This window comes from Carlito syrichta, unplaced genomic scaffold (assembly GCF_000164805.1).
Source record: "Carlito syrichta isolate Samal-C Ts95f unplaced genomic scaffold, Tarsius_syrichta-2.0.1 Scaffold315119, whole genome shotgun sequence".
In the NCBI taxonomy this organism is placed as follows: domain Eukaryota; kingdom Metazoa; phylum Chordata; class Mammalia; order Primates; family Tarsiidae; genus Carlito; species Carlito syrichta.
The window spans coordinates 505,409-522,673 of record NW_007259215.1 but is presented as its reverse complement, the minus strand read 5'-3'; the positions used below and the strand labels follow the sequence as shown (position 1 = coordinate 522,673).

General features: G+C 35.8%; 1 protein-coding gene and 1 pseudogene across 3 annotated transcripts in view; both read left to right on the top strand.

The window, feature by feature from the left end:
* Positions 1-17,265, top strand: part of MPP6 (membrane palmitoylated protein 6) — a 66,878-nt gene that overhangs the window by 25,358 nt on the left and 24,255 nt on the right. For both annotated transcript variants that reach the window (XM_021706075.1, XM_008072328.2), the window contains exons 6-8: positions 13,166-13,297; positions 16,064-16,163; positions 16,502-16,570. In XM_021706075.1, coding sequence (XP_021561750.1) covers positions 13,166-13,297; positions 16,064-16,163; positions 16,502-16,570 — 301 coding nt within the window. The remainder of the gene's footprint in view (positions 1-13,165; positions 13,298-16,063; positions 16,164-16,501; positions 16,571-17,265) is intronic.
* LOC103274913 lies at positions 1,413-2,411 on the top strand (annotated as a pseudogene). The gene has a single exon (XR_505283.1). The product of XR_505283.1 is annotated as a 60S acidic ribosomal protein P0 pseudogene (transcript).

Here is a 17,265-nt window from a genome sequence, read left to right as displayed (position 1 = left end):
CTAGATTATTTAGTCATGACTATTAGCATGTAAATTGGACTTCTGAAAATAAATAGGCTTGCAATGAACTTTGGTTAAAATGTATTTCCTGATCCTCAAGGAAAATAATTGTGAAAAATAAAATGATATTAGAACTTAGACATTTCATATTACTGGTACCTCTCAGGCTACCTTTATTCCTCAGTTGGCACATATTTATTTGTGACAACATGAGGCCTGTCTTGGACCTAAGTAGATTGGAAGAGCAAAATCTAGAATTTATTTATTTATTATTATGTGTTAATTGTGACAGGAAGACTTTTTTTCTTTCTTTGTGGTCCAAGCTTCAGAATTCTTATAGCTTGCCATGACTATCAGACACTCTTACAGGCAAAATAAATTTCTGTAATATTAATAACTAGGGTTTTGGCCTAAATTCCTTTGTACATTTTGTACTCGCTGAACTGAATGCCATGAAATGCAAGGATATTTATCCTTGATTTAAACATAAACTTTCCTCACCCATACCCTCTCAAATTCTGCTTTTTACTTAGCATTTAGAGCTGGAGGAGAGGATTGAAATAGGTAAGGAATCATACAAGCCTGAGGCAATCTCAGGCCTAACCTTTTATAGAAACGAAAAGAGACTACAATGTCTAACCTTCCAAAAGAGGGCTAATATATATTCAAATTGGGATTTTTTTTTAATGAAAAGTAAAACTATTACTCACTATGCTGGAATAATAGACATAAACCAGGACTCAACAAACCATGAGCATCCTAAGAGATACTATGGGGAAGCAAGGGCATTTAACTATTTCAATTCTTTGACTAGAAGTTCCACCATGCAGTACTGTGGAGGCTGTTTCAGCATTGGACTGTTGAGAGAGCAGATGGAAGCCAGAAGCTCTGCCTATCAGATAGTGGTTTCAAAGTGTAGTAAGTGAATCATCTTTATCAGAGTCATTTGAGGGACTTGCTAAAAGCTCAAAATCTTTTATGGTACATAAAGATTTGTATTTTTAAATTTGAGGCCAAGGTGGGTTAAAAGTTGTAGCCAATTTTCAAGTTCTTCAACTTACATATAGTTTAGGTTCCCAGAGGCTATTCATAATTCCATTTGTTTAGTAAGGCCAAACTGATGGGAATTCTCTCTTAGTAATTCTTGGAGGCCAGCATGACCTGGATGCCAAACACATTATAAAAAAAGAAATTATAGGACAATTTCACTCAAGGACATACAGCTAAAATTCTCAACAAAATATAGCAAATCTGATTCAATTGGGTGTATAAAAAGGACAATACAACTTGTTCAAGCTGGATTTATTCCAGGTATATTAGGAAAGTTTCATATTAGAAACTTCATAAATGGCTCCTCTCGCCAGGCACATCATCTTTAAACCCTTCGTGGCAATCCCCGATTCACCATCGTGATGCCTAGGGTGACCTGGAAGTCCAACTACTTCCTTAAGATCATCCAACTTTTGGATGACTATCCAAAATGCTTCATTGTGGGTGCACACAATATGTTCTCCAAGAAGATGCAGCAGATCCGCATGTCCCTCCAAGGGAAGGCTGTGGTACTGATGAGCAAGAACATCATGATGCACAAGGTCATCTGAGGGCATCTGGAAAACAACCCAACTCTGGAGAAACTATTGCCTCATATCCGGAGGAAGGTAGGCTTTGTGTTCACCAAGGAGGACCTCACTGAGATCCAGGACATGCTGCTGGCCAACAAGGTGTCAGCTGCTGCCCGTGCTGGTGCCATTGCCCCATGTGAAGTCACTGTGCCAGCCCAGAACACCGGCCTGGGGCCTGAGAAGACCTCCTTCTTCCAGGCATTAGGAATGACCACTGAAATCTCCAGAGGTGCCATTGAAATCCTGAGTTATGTGCAGCTGATTAAGACTGGAGACAAAGAGGGAGCCAGTGAAGCCACGCTGCTGAACATGTTGAACATCTCCCCGTTCTCCTTTGGGCTGATCATCCAGCAGGTGTTCAACGATAGCAGCATCTACAGTTCTGAAGTACTTGACATCACTGAGGAAACTGCATTCTGGCTTCTTGGAGGGTGTCTGCAGTGTTGCCAGTTTTTGTCTGCAGATTGGTTATCCAATGGTTGCATCAGTACCCCATTCTGTTATCAATGGATACAAACGAGTCCTGGCTTTGTCTGTGGAGACTGATTACACCTTCCCACTTGCTGAAAAGGTCAAGGCCTTCTTGACTGATACATCTGCCTTTGTGTCTGCTGCTGCCACTGCTGTTCCTGCTGCCCCTGCAGCTCTGGCCAAGGTTAAAGTCAAGGAAGAGTCGGAGGAGTCGGACAAAGATATGGGATTTGGTCTCTTTGACTAATCACCAAAAAGTAACCAATTCAGCCAGCTTTATTTGCAAAACAAGGAAATAAAAGCTACTTCTCTTAAAAAAAAAAGTTCATAAATGTAACTAAGAGCATAAATAGATGAAAGAGAACCTCAGTGGAGACTCTAATAAAATTCAATACCTATTTATGGTTTTTTTTTTAAAGTTTAGTAAATTAGAAACAGAAGGGAACCTCCTTAATTTAATTTTTTAAAAACTAGAACAAACATTATTCTGAATAGTTCAATGTTAGAAACTTTCCCTTTATAATCAGAAACTGGATCAGTTGGTCTGCCTGAGACTTCAAATGCCAACCGCAGGAAGCTACATTTTCACTCCTAATGAAACCAAAGACCATGATAAACCAAGAGAAACTTGCCAAACTTTAGGCACAATTGTGCAGTGACAAACAGGAACTGCCCTCAGGTGATATAACAAACATTATCTGTTGCAACAGATAAAATCTTCAGTTGTCTTTAAAGATATTAGGAATAAGCAGTATCTCTGTGTGTTTGCAAACCAGAGAGTGGTGATCTACTTAACAATCCTAATGTTCAGACATTTCTGATGGCAAACACTTTCACTATTACCAGCCATGCTGAGGCAAAGCAGCTGATAGAAATGCCACCTGGCATCTTAAACCAGCTTGGTGTCAGCAAGCCTGAGGACACTGGCAGGAGCTGGATGGAAAAGTACCACTTGCCATTGGGGAGCTGGGCAATCTTGTTCAGAATTTTGATGAGGTTTCCAACAATGAGGCAAAATGAATTGATTCAACATCTAAAAAAATAAAATAAAACTTCAAGAATTTTGACTGCTTTTAAAGTTTTTGTTTAGGATATGAATGTAAATTCCAAGGCCCTTGAACACTGCTACTTTTTAATTATTGCTTATATACAATTATTTGTTTGTAATTAATTAGCCAAAGAAGCCAGAAAATAAAGTTTAAAACAAAGGTAACGGCCAGGCTCAGTGGCTCAGCCTGTAATCCCGGCATTCTGGGAGGCCAAGGCAAGTGGATTGCCTGAATCTGAGGGTTCAAGACCAGCTCAGGCAATTTGGCAAGACCTCCTCTCTACAAAAAATCAAAAATTAGCCAGTCATGGTAGCATGTTCCTGTAGTTCCAGCTACTTGAAAGGTTGAGGTGGAGGTATCTCCAGAACCCAACAGTGTGCCACTGCACTCCAGCCTGGGCGACAGAGTGAGACTCCAACTCAAAAAAAAAAGGAACCAGCCTTTGCCTAGTTTAAAAAAAAAATTAAGAATAAGAGAACGATGTTTAGTAGTACCACTTCTATTCCATATTTTTTGATGGTTCCGTAAGTATAATACAACAAAAATAAAGTATAAAAGCAAAAGGTTTAGAAAGGAGAAAATAAAAGTTCTTATTTACAAATGGGAAGTTTTGCATAGAACTCCCCCAAAACTACAAATTTTATTAGAAATAATAGAGTTTAGCAAGGTACTTGAAAATAAGATCAATAACCCGGTCTCGGTGCCTCAGCCTGAAATCCCAGCACTTTGGGAACCCGAGGCGAGTAGATTGCCTGAGCCCGTGGGTTCGAGACCAGCCCAGGCAATTTAGTGGGACCTCATCTCTACAGTGAAAATAAGATCAATATACAAAAATCAATTGCATTTTCATATATCATCAGCAAACATCTAGAAAAGTAGCTAAGACATCATTTACAATAGAGTCAGAAAATGTCACATTTATGTCTAGGAATAAATCTAACAAAAAATTGTAGGCCTTAACCCAGAAGAATGATAAAGAGGATCTAAGTAAACATATATCATGGATGGGAAGACAATATTGTGAAGATGTCAGTTTTCCTCAAATTGACTTGTAGATTCAGTGGAATTCCAATTAAAATTCCAATGGGGTTTTTCATGGAATTTGATATGATGAATAGCCAGAACACTTCTGAGGAGGTGGAAAGAAGGAATGGTAGCTTATTATTAATGTTTAAGACTTAAGATATTACAGTGTTGGCCAAAGAATCAACAGCATGATCAATGGACAAGAGAGCTCGGAGAGAGACCTGCACATACATAATACTTTCATATGTTTCAATGAATGGGGGGAAATTGGTTATTGATAGGGATACTATTTGAAATTATGTTTCTGTTTTACTTAGTATATAAAAATCAAGTAAAAAGTGGCATGGTCAGTAAACATATGAAGATATATTTAAAATCATGATGTGAGATACCATTCAGTGACAGAAATTATAGCTGTGAATCTACAGCATATCTTCTACGTTGCCGGTGGCAATGTAAATTGGTATAAACACATTGGGTGGGAAAAAGGTTTAGTAATTCTCTCTTAGAGTTGAATGTTCCCTCTTAGACTTCTCTCTTAAAGCTGAATTACCAAACTTCAGTAATTTCCTAGAGCAGTTCTTATATATGTACAGCAGGAAACATGTTAATAAACATCTAAACTCCAAAAGATTACATGCATATAGCATGTTATTTTTTAAGTTTAAATTAAATACATAATTTTAAAGAGTACATATAGATGTATTAATACTATATACAATACTAAAAGCAAGGAGTTTGTGAACACAAGATCCAGAGTGAGGGGCCTTTTGGTTGGGAAAGCCAGGACAGTGGGATGGAATAAGGTCAGGGAACCAAGTATGGTTTTAGCCTTGGATTGGGGTGGCAAGTCCATGATGATTAATTACATTATTAAAACTAACTAAATCTACAAGTAAAAGCACTCCTTGCATGAACAAGGACTCAAGTGTGATATAAATTTATGATCAGTGTTATTCTTTTTTTTTTTTAATTGAGTTGGAGTTTCACTCCGTCTTCCAGGCTGGAGCGCAGTGGCACACTCACGGCCACCCCAGCGTCAACCTGCTGGGCTCTGACGATCTTTCCACCTCAGCCTTCCTAATAGCTGAAACTACAGGCATGTACTACCATACCCAGCTAATTTTTGATTTTTTGTAGAGATGAGATCTTACCAAGTTGCCCGGGCTGGTCTTGAGTCCATAGGCTCAGGCAATCCACTCACCTTAGCCTCCGATTGCAGGCTCAGCCACCGATCCCAGCTGATTAGTAATTCTGAGAAGGCTAGGTTAATAGATTTTTTGATAAAATGTATTTGACTAACTGAAGCTAAAATTTGTGACTCCTAGATATTTACCAAAAAGGAATGTGAAATGTTTCTCAAAGCTTTTTTAACCAAATATGTATTCTAATCTTCTTGCTATTCCCAAAATGTGTGTGTATGTCTGTATTTAACCAAAAAGATCAAGTTAATGCACTAAAAATGATTAGAAAAAAATGTCCTTCCTTGATCACCTCAACCGTTGTGTGGAGAACCTCTTAGCAACAATTATCACTTTTTTCACCGTCTTGTCAGTCACACTGGTGTGTAGATTCTGAAGGATCTGGAACTATGGCTTTGGGGGACTAGGTTCTATAAGCAACACTTAGACTATCTATAGCCAGCACATTCCTAAACAGATTACTAGCTGCCTTCAGATTTGACATCAGGGTCACAGTGGAAATAGTCCAGCCATTTCATCAACTTTTTTTCTTTTCTCCTGTTAATTTTCATTTGCAAAAGCACAGCATATTGCTGTGCAATATTTATTTTCTCAATACTTTATTTTTTAATCTTTTAAGAAATATCTTTGAGATAAAGTTTGTTTAAATAGCATATATTTAAAGCATACAATTTGACATACGTATGCATCTGTGAAATCATCAAAACAGTTGAGTTAATGAAGATACCTATCACCCCCAGAAATTTCCTTGTGTCCATTTCCAATCCTCCCTTCCTGCGCCCTTCACCCCTCCCTCCCCGCCCCACTCCAGGCAACTACTGCTCTGCTTTCTGTCACTCTAGTTTGCATTTTCCATATTTTTCTATATATGGAATCATGCATACATTCTTTTTTGGATTTTGTTTGGGGGTTTTTTTGTTGTTGTTTTGTTTTTTTGATCTGGCTTCTTTCACTCAGCCTAATCATCTTGAGGTTCATTTGTGTTGTTATATGTATTGATAGTTCACTTCTTTTTATTGACAGGTAGTATTTCATTGCATGGCTAGACATACTATGGTTTGTTTATTAACTGATTAACATTTTTTGTTACTATTCGCTTGGGACTTTTACAAGTAAAACTGCTATGAACATTTAGATGTTAGACTCTTGGGAAAATACCAAGGGGTTGAAAGATTGGGTCATAAGGGTAGGTATACCTTGAACTTTAGAAGAAATGACAAAACTGTTTTCAAAAGTGAGTGTTCCAACTTAAATGTTCTCTAGCATTGTATGAGAGTTTCAATTACTCCACATATTTGCTAACATTTGATAGGGTCAGTCTTTTTAATATTAGCCATTCTAATAGCTGTGTGGTGGTGAGGCAGGGTAGTTACCGTAGATTAGACATAGATAAATTTCTTGAAGGCAGTTTTTAGTTTAAATAGGGAATCGTCCAGATGTCCTGATTGTAGGCCGGACTGCCCTGTGGGCTAGAATGTTGACTCATTGTGGACTTCCAGTCCACCCTACCCTCTTAGCTCATCAAAGGAAAAGCCGGTTAAGGTGGTTCTCTGACCAGGAATCTGAAAGCTATAGAAATAATAATCAGACCAGCTTTCAACTCATAAATTAACGTAGTCACAAAGTCTGGCAAGCCAGTCTATCAAAGCAAAATGCGTGTTCCATGAAAAGGCCACACCCCCCCATCAGAGGTGGAGAGATGCTGGAACAGAGGATACCTGTGGCCCACTTATTAACATACTACTCACTAAGTGGCTATATCCACTTTTTTGCTAAGTGCAAAAATGCAGTCTTTCTCCAAGATTCTCATGCCAAGGCACATTCTTCTATATCTCTCCCTTTCTCTCTCTCTCTCTCTAATACATTATGTTTAAAAACTTTACTGACCACTCTGAAATTCCTGTCTGCAGTGAGTCAGAGGACCCATGAGTGTTGCACCACACCCCACCCAGCAACCGTGGTATCTCATTGTGATTTTACTTTTTCCTAATAACTAATAATATTGAACATCTTTTTATGTACTTATTTGCCATACTTATGTCTGCTTTGGTAAAGTGTCTGCAAATCTTTTGTCCATGTTTTGAGTTGTTTGTTTTCTTATATAAAGTATCCTTTATATATTCTGGATACAAGTGCTTCATTAGAATTAGGATCTGCCAAGACTTCGTCTTGTCTTTTCATTCCGTTAACAGTGTCATTCAAGAAGCAGAAGTTCTTAATCTTGATGAAGTCCAATGTATTCCATATTTGACTCTTGCTTTTGTTGTTTGGATAAAAAATTGTTGTACAACACAGGCTCACAAAGATTTTCTTCTATATTTTCTTCAAGTTTTACATAAAAATTCTGTTTTATACCTGGGTCTATGATCTATTTACTGTGCTAATTATAGGATATGAGGAAAAGATGGAAGTTTATTTTTTTGCTTATGAATATCCAATTTCTTCAGCTCTGTTTGTTGAAAAGACTGTTAGTTTCATTAAATTTGTAAAAATATTGATGATGGTTTCTTCAAATATATTTTCTATTCCTCTGTTTCCCCTGTCCTTTGGTGACTTCAATTACATGTATATTAGGCTCTTGAAGTTGTTCTACAGCTCACTGATGTGTTAATTTATTTCAGTCAGTCTCCTCTGTATTTTTCATGTTGGATATTTTCCACTGCTATGTCTTTGGATTTACTAATCTTTTCTTTGGCAATGTCTATTAGTCAAACCTGGTGATTTTTTTAATCTCAAACATTTTGGTTTTTCATTTCTAGAAGTTCAAATTGGGTCTTTTTTATATCTGCATGTGTCTACTTAATGTGCTTAATATTTTCTCTAGCTTCTTGAACACATGAAAATAATATGTAAAGCTGAAATAATTATTGTAATGTTCTTGTTTACTAATTCTATCATATGTGTCATTTCTGGGCCACTCTTAATTGAATGATTTTTCTTCTTGCTAAAGTTTATATTTTCTGTTCCTTTGCATGCCTGGCCATTTTTGATTGCTGCCAGACATCATGAATTTTACCTTGTTAGGTGCTGGATATTTTTATATTAAAAATACACTTAAGCTTTGTTCTAGGATACAATGAAATTACTTGTAAGTAGTTTGGTTTTCATTCCTTGCTTTTTAAACTTTGTTAGGTGCAACTGCAACGTAGTCTAAGTACTCTACCCAATGTCTCATGAATTATAAGGGTTTTTCCACTCAGTCTGGTGAGAAGAGAAACCATTCTTGACCATATTCAACTTCCATATATTGTTCCCTGTAATGTTTTCAAATTATTCTTTGCCATTAATGAGGAAAGAGTTGCACAAGAGAGGTCTCGGGTATCGTCCTCATGCTCAAGCACTAAGTAGTACTCAGCTGAAGGCCATGGGGAATCCCTCACAATTCTCAGCTCACTCTCTGAGCAGCTCTTTTCTCCCTGACATCCTGTTCTATGTACTGTAGCCGCCTTCATCTCCCTGGTCTCCCAGTTCATCTCCTCAACCTGGAGACCACCGGGCTTCATCTGGAGAATCCCTTCCTGAGTTGCAACCTGGAAACTGTCTGTGCTGTTAGCTGGGGGCAATTGTGCAGCTCATCTTGTTTGTTTCCATCTTTTAGGGATCTCAGTCTTCATTACCTGATCTCTAACGTCTTTAAGGACAGACACTCTGTCCAATTTTGGTTTTTTGTTTATGTTTGTCCAATTTTGGTTTTTTTGGTTTTTTGGTTTTTTGGGGTTTTTTTAGTTTCAAGTTGGAGGATCCTTGTTACTTCATCTAAGTCAGAAAGGGAGTCATTTTATCTTTATTACCTTAAAATTTTAATTTATGAATAGCTCAATAAATACATATATAAATATGTTTTCAGCTGAAATTTCCCTCTGAATCATTTCCACTGCCAACTAGTCCTCACCCCTCCAAACAGAAAGAAACCATGCTGTTTATCTTCCCAGAGTGTCTTCATTCTTTTGCAAACAAATAAAAATCACATATTCTTACTTCCCTTTCACCTCCTTTTTATGAAAAGGCTGCATAGTACACATGCTATTTTGAATCTTATTTTTATCACTTTACCGTGTATCTTGAGGATCTTTCCTTATTGGTACACCCTTACTGGTACACACACACCCTTTTTTAACAACTATGTAATGCTACATTACATAGACTTAACATCATTTGTTTAACTGGTTCTCTATTGTTAAATAATTAGGTTGCTTCCAGTCTTTACTATTAGGAATAATTCAGTAGTTAAGACTTGTGCATAAGTCATTCTGAATGTATCGGAGTAATATAGCTGTTGAATACATTCCCAGAAGTGGATTACTAGGTCAGAGGGTTTATACATTTGTAATCTTGATAACTGCTGCCAAATTGTCCTCCCAAGGGGTTGAACCATTCTTCCACAAGCCCGTTAGGAAAATGCCTTATTAACCCACAGTCCTATTTACAGAATGTTACCAATACTGGGATTTCTGCTAGGAAAAAAAAAATGTTTTTCTTAACGTAGTTTTAATTTGTATTTCTATTCTAAGTAAGGTTGAACATCTGTGTTTAAAAGCCTTTTGTACTTCCTTTTGTCTGTTCTACTTTAAATTGTTAGTCATCAGTTCTTTTAGTAATTACAATATGAATTTGAAATATTTTAGTAGGTAGTGTTTAGTAACTTCTTAATAGTTAATGAACAGTTAACAGCCATAGCCTATTAGTATAGAACTTTAAAATGCATGTAATAAAATATAATTATATTTGCATCTCCCTGATGATTAGTGAGGTTGAACATTTTTTCATGTGTCTGTTGGCTGCTCGGATGTCTTCCTTTGTGAAGTGTCTGTTCATATCTTTTGCCCATTTTATAATGGGGTTGTTTGTTTTTTTCTTTTCAGCACGTTTGAGTTCCTTGTAGATCCAAAATGTTAAGCCTTTGTCAGACCTGGAGTTGGCAAATACTTTTTCCCAGTCTGTAGGCTGTCTCCCTGCTCTCTTGATGGTTTCTTTGGCCTTGCAGAAACTTGTCAGTTTAATGAGATCCCACTTGTCCTTCTTACCTCTTATGGCCTGTGGGTTTCGGGTTTTGTTCAGGAATTGGATGCCAGTTCCAATTTCCATGAGGGTGTGTCCTTGCCACCTAAATCCAGTCAGAATGGCAATTATCAATAACTCAAAAAATAACAGTTGCTGGAGAGGGTGTGGCAAAAAGGGAACACTTCTAAACTGTTGGTGGGAGTGTAAACTAGTGCAACCTCTGTGGAAAGCAGTGTGGCAATTCCTAAAATCTCTAAATATCAACCTCCCATATGACCCTGCAATCCCCCTGCTGGGAATATACCCTGAAGAACTCAGATCACTTTGTCAAAAAGATACCTGCACACGAATGTTTATCGCAGCATTGTTCACAATAACAAGAACCTGGAACCAACCATGCTGTCCATCAAAAGAGGACTGGATTAAAAACATATGGCACATATACACGATGGAATACTATACAGCCATAAAAAAGAACAAAATCATGAATTTCGCAGCAACCTGGATGGAACTAGAGTCAATAATACTGAGTGATCTCGCACAGAAACAAAGATCTGAGTATCACATGTTCTCACTCATATAGTGGACCTTGAACATCCACTGTAAAACTATTAAAAAAAAGACTGACAGTGGTGAGAAACTATGGGGTGGAGGGGAAGGGAGACGGGATTAACAGTAGTCAATATCTGTCTGGGAACGAGGAGACACCCCTTATCAACAAGGGTGCCTGAACGAAGCGTATTTGTATACCTAACCCTAAACTGTACCCCAAAATATCAAAATAAAAAATATTGATTAAAAAATAAATAAATAAAATAAATAAAAAGTATAATTATACTAAATCTAGCCATATTTTTAATGATCTTAAGATATTACAAACTACTTAGATCAAAGATTGGCTTAATTGATTTTTCAGACATTTTCAGAGTTCAAAGTAAAATCAGGTTAATCTGAGTTTGAACATAAAAATAATATTCCAAAATTAGTTTAATAAGTGAAAAATAAGAATGGTTTCTTCCAGAAATCTTTTATCTTTGAGATATGTAGTTTGTATTCCACTTCTAAGAACGATGTGATGTTCAGGGTATTGGGGACATGAATATTTGAAATTTGGACTATCTTGTAAATTTTCTGAATTTTATGATTACAAAATGTATTCTGTCCCACACATAAGATTGATAAACACATTCATGGTTAGATGACAGTATGCTCTTAATATTCTTCACTGCATGCGCCTCTCTTGAGAAGTAAGAAGCAGCAGCATGCAGGTATTTTTATAACTTAGCATATCAGCCCTTTTTTCCTGCCTCATTTCAAACACTTCTAATGTTTTGCTTCTGTCATTTATAATTTGCAGGTATTATACCTGTGGACAATTAATTAGAGAGGTAGTTGCTTTACCAAATGAGTGAAGCAATAAAATGGGTCAGTTATTTGTATTTTGTTAATTTATTATAAATGAAAATCCTGGCTTTATTTATACAATTTAAAAATATATTTTTAGTGTTGCACCACTATGGAGAGGCATCTAGCACCTGTCCGTCAGGTATGATGTCATTCCAGAACATTTTCTGGTACTCTGTTTTTCTGTCTTATCAGTCAGCTACATTTCCCTTGACTAAACTTAATTATCTTAGGTTTTTCCCATTGTCAAAACATTGAGCTGCACGCTACTGTCAAGTTAGCCGATTGTCATACTTTAGTAATCTTAATGTTTGTATGCTTGCTTTTTAGATAGTTACAAAATTGTAAATCAGGAAAAAAATTATTTGCATACTCATTTTTTAAGCATTAATATTTAGCCTTTCCAGAGTTATTGAAAATCATTTAATTGTAAATAACTACGATTTTATTACATGTTCCCAAATTTAGTTATTTTATAATTATTTTAGTGCACATTGATCACATTACTTTTGCAACACTAATAATATATCTACTTGTGTTATTTAAATATCTTGTATGCTTATAGAAGTATGATAAACAAATAGAAATAAATTACATTGTTATTTTGACTAATTATGTGCTTTCTTGCTTGTTAAAGTTTACATGCTGATTAATACAAAGGCAATTCTTTAGAAGATAAAATTTTAATTTCTACAAATACGTATAAAACAAGTCTATTTTAAGAAGCAGTTGGTCCGAGCTTGCCATCAACTACTAAAAAATGTATAACTTAATTAGAATTCAAATTAAAGTGAATAAGCAAAATAGTCCAAGTTTCAAAGATCATAACTTACAGTGATAACTGGCATACTTTTATTGATCAAGCAAATTTAAAAGAAATGTATATACATAAATGAATTAAAATAGAAAGTAGTTTCAAGGATTTTTAGTATTTAATTTTGGTTTTGGGGCCTTTCACAAAATCAGTTCTAATACATCTGAAATATATGCCTTAAATCAACTGTATATATTGTCTCAGGATGTTAATTGAAACATAACATTTACTTGCATTAAAAATTATGCAGTGTTGGTTGGAAAGTCAAATGAAAAGATTGGGAGAAAGTGGAAGAATGGTGTAATAGAATGATTATCAAATTCTGTTGATTTTAAAATTAGATGTTAAAATAGAAATGAAGTTTTAAAATAATATTAATATATATTTATCTTCTTATACCAAATTATCCTTTTAATCTTCTGATAACTTGTTTTTATTTATAAAAGACAAGTTCCTTGTCTGAAATACTAAATACATTGTCAGTTACAATTAAATCACAGTGGTTTGAAAAGGATTTCAAAAGTCCAGTAGCAAATGATACATCTGTAGTATTTTTAATTGTGCTATGTGTTTTAGGTATTTGTGAAGTGTCATTTTGATTATAATCCATACAATGATAATTTAATACCTTGCAAAGAAGCAGGATTGAAATTTTCCAAAGGAGAAATTCTTCAGATTGTAAACCGAGAAGATCCAAATTGGTGGCAGGTTAGTATGCTTCTCAAAATTTCCTCATCTGCTTTTCTATTTTTAATCTTAGATCTGGGCCAATATCTGAATATTAGCATTTGAATTAGTATTAGCATTTGTTCCAGTGATTTTTTTTTCCCCCACATGTACAGCTCCTGCTCCATAGCTACTAATTTTATGGACAAAAGACCAAAATGAGAGGGAATTTGTGAGTTGCTGTTAGTAAATACATTTTTTTTTTTTTTTTGAGTTGGAGTCTCACTCCATCACCCAGGCTGGAGTGCAGTGGCACACTCACTGCCACCCCAGCATCAACCTGCTGGGCTCAGGCGATCCTTCCGCCTCAGTCTTCCAAGTAGCCAGAACTACAGACATGCACTACCATGGCCGGCTAATTTTTTGATTTTTATTGTAGAGATGAGGTCTCACCAAGTTGCCCCAGGCTGTTCTTGAACCACAGGCTCGGGCAATCTGCTCACCTTGGCCTCCCAAAGTGCTGGGATGACAGGCTTGAGCCACTGCACCCGGCCGTAAATGCAGAATTAACCAGCCTGTGTTACTGTCCGAATGGTTTAGGGATTAGACCTTTGGTTCTTTCACATGGGTGACTGTCACAAAATCTATTAGGCAAGAAGTTACTTAGGGTCATCCCTTTTCAATTTTTGTTTTTGTTTGTTTTGACTAGGAGTCTTTTACTATGGGAATAGTAGTGTTTCTCTTCTCCTCCTCTCATGTACATTCATGGCAAGTAAAGCATGATTTTATAAAGTCTTAACATCTGCTTGCTCACCTCTTCTCAGTTATTGAGAAATGAAGGTTTGCTCTAACCATTTTGTTTGGTTTGGGATTAAAGTCTGTGTTTATGGAAAAAGATGTGTGTTATCAACTGTATTTTTCCCTCCTTCCATTTTCCAGAAGATCTGTGTGATGAGGTCCTTTTTTGTCTCTCCTAATACAGCTTTCAGAAATCACTAGCAGCAGTAATAAGTCTGTTTTTGAATTTGTTTACAGTATTCAGAATAAGAGAAATTGACAAATCACAATGTCTGAAATCTTTTAAGCCATCAGAACAAATGGGAATCTCATTAAAGAACAAGAAGTAAAAGGAAAGGACCTAGGAAAGAGCTTAACACCAAACTCTAAAATTAACTGAGATATTGGGATCTCACATTAGCACTAACAAATTATGTTGGCTTCTAAGAGGAAATGAATCACAAAATGAGAACAATCTTACTAATGTGTCCTTAAATGAGGACGTTATTATGTATAAGTGCACTGTGTGGTGAGAAACTAAGAAATGGGTAAACTAAACAGAATCCATGATTTCAAGAGGTTTCCATTGAATTTCTTAGAAACCTTATTTTCGAAATTTGCTTTCCTTTCCTATTTCCTTTATTAAATTTTTTCAATTTCCTTTTTTTTCCTCTTTTTTTATGAATGCCATCTCTTAGTTTTGTCTTCTAATTCTGTCCCCATTATCTTGTTATGATCCGGTAACACTCAGCTGCTCCCCTTGATACTTACAAATCAGAGAGGAAAGGAACTGGTAGAAAGAAGTTTATTTCTGAGTTTGAATCCAGGGAGCAGAGCCAGACTTGAGATCTTTCTAAAGTGGTTCTGCTCACCCTCCAGGCTTTTACAGTTCACTTTTATAAGTCCAGAGTTGTTAGTACCTATACATTAGCCATGTGACCAGCAGAACATTGTATAGAACTTGAGTTTCAGCCACATTTATTGCTAGTGACATTTTTTGGTCCAGACTTTCTGGTGCCAGGTATTAGAGGTATCTCATAGCTTTTATCAGTGGGGCCCCGGCAGAAGTGTTAATCAAGCTTGCTGTAGAGTAAAGGGAGATTACAAGGCCTAAGACATCATGCATTATGTAAAAGTTATACAAATCACAAAACTTAGGATTACAAAAGTTATACATATCGCAAGGTTTATGATTATATTGATACTATATTATTCAAACTTATAAACACTCAGAAAAAGGGAGTAGATAGAGATTTGCATCTTTCAGTTGATTGGGCATAGACTACAGAGAAGTCAAGGATTTCCCTGAAGACTTACTGGTAGTGCATAGGAGATAAGGGGAAGTGCACCTTTTATTGGCTCTCAGGAATATTGTCCAGGAATGTACAGGAGCACTTTGAGCCCTTTCTATGCCCTTCTCTAGGGGCTGTGACAATATGGACAGATATTAGTGAGTTTGTATTAATTTCAATCTTTTCCTGCATTTTGATAGTCCATTACCTTAATTCTATTTTTCAGGACTTTAGTCATTAAAAATTGTACCAAATTTTCTATGCTAGTTGTAAAGATAAAGACACTAACTTTGTGAGATAAACCACTGGCAGCCAGTTCTCCAACCACTATTTTAAAATATTTCTCTTTGAATTTTATTTTAAAAGTTGTTTTTTATTTTTTTAATGTTAGGTCAAAGTTTTACCTGTTTTAAATTACAGCCTCTCGAGCTATTCAGATTCCTAGTAGAATTAGTTAAAATCTACACACTATGTTCCCAATATCGTCTTCTTTCCCCCTTTTGACTAACTTAATATTATAGATTAAAAGTTTTAATAACTTAAACAGCCTGTATACTTTTGTATTTTGGTCACAAAATGTCATTACCAGTTGACAAGTATAAAGAATTTTAGGTTAATTTCAATTAAATCTCATGGTTGTTATTAAGAGCAAATGTGACTTGTTTTTACTGACCACTGCTTCTCCCACTTATTAGAATATGGTTTCAATGTTGGTCACAATTCATTAATTTGATTCTAGGCTAGCCATGTAAAAGAGGGAGGAAGTGCTGGTCTCATCCCAAGCCAGTTCCTGGAAGAGAAGAGAAAGGCATTTGTCAGAAGAGACTGGGACAATTCAGGTGATGAGTCCAACACCATAAGTAACAAGCAGTCCTCTGTGGCCACCTTTCTTTGCCTCTTTTGTCCAAATAAGCAAATGAACTTATTTAAAATATATCTAGAATTAAGCCCTCCCATCTGCTTTATTTTTTTGCTCTAAAAGTAAAGTTTAGGTCACTTTCTGCCACTTGCTAGTAGAGTATAAAGATTCAATGGCTTAACTCACCCCCCACCCCCTTTTGCTTCCAGGATGCAACATTGAGAATATAATTCTCCCATCCCTATAGAATATTATAAGGCAACTTTTTTTTACATTCTGGCACATTGTTTAAATTATATTTGTCTTATCATCCTTCAGGACCTTTTTGTGGAACTATAAGTAGCAAAAAAAAGAAAAAGATGATGTATCTTACAACCAGAAATGCAGGTAGGTTTTAAATACTTTTTGAGAAGTCCAAGTGACTTCTCAAAAACTCTTTAGCTTTACATCATTTAGTGTGGCATAAACTCTAAATGTATGATTTAAAATGAATGTAATTCAGATTAGTACCCAGTTATAAAGAACTGATATGTAAATACATATAGTATAATATAAATTGTTTAAGTCCTGCTATAATATATACTACCAGTATGCTTTATTTTGTCAATATAATTTACAACAAAATAAACTGGTTAGAATTTATGCTTGTAAATTATTTTGTCAATATAATTTACAACAAGATGAACTGGTTAGAATTTATGAAGGAATGATATTATCATTGAAACTATTTGTTCAGAGCATTTTGAAATAGTAACATGGGGGCACACCTCATCAACAAGGGTACCTGTTCAATGAATATTTGTATACCTGACCCTGAATTGTACCCCACAATTTTAAAATAAAAATTAAAAGAGAAAAAAACTGTATTTTGGCACCTCTGTTAAAAATATATTTTACTTTAACAAAAAAAAAGAAATAGTAATGTATGTGCCATTTCTTTTTTTTTTTTGAGTTGGAGTCTCACTCTGTTGCCCTCGACCTGCTGGGCTCCAACGACACTTCCGCCTCAGCCTTCCAAGTAGCTGGAACTACAGGCGCGTGCTACCATGCCCGGCTAATTTTTTAATTTATTGTAGAGATGA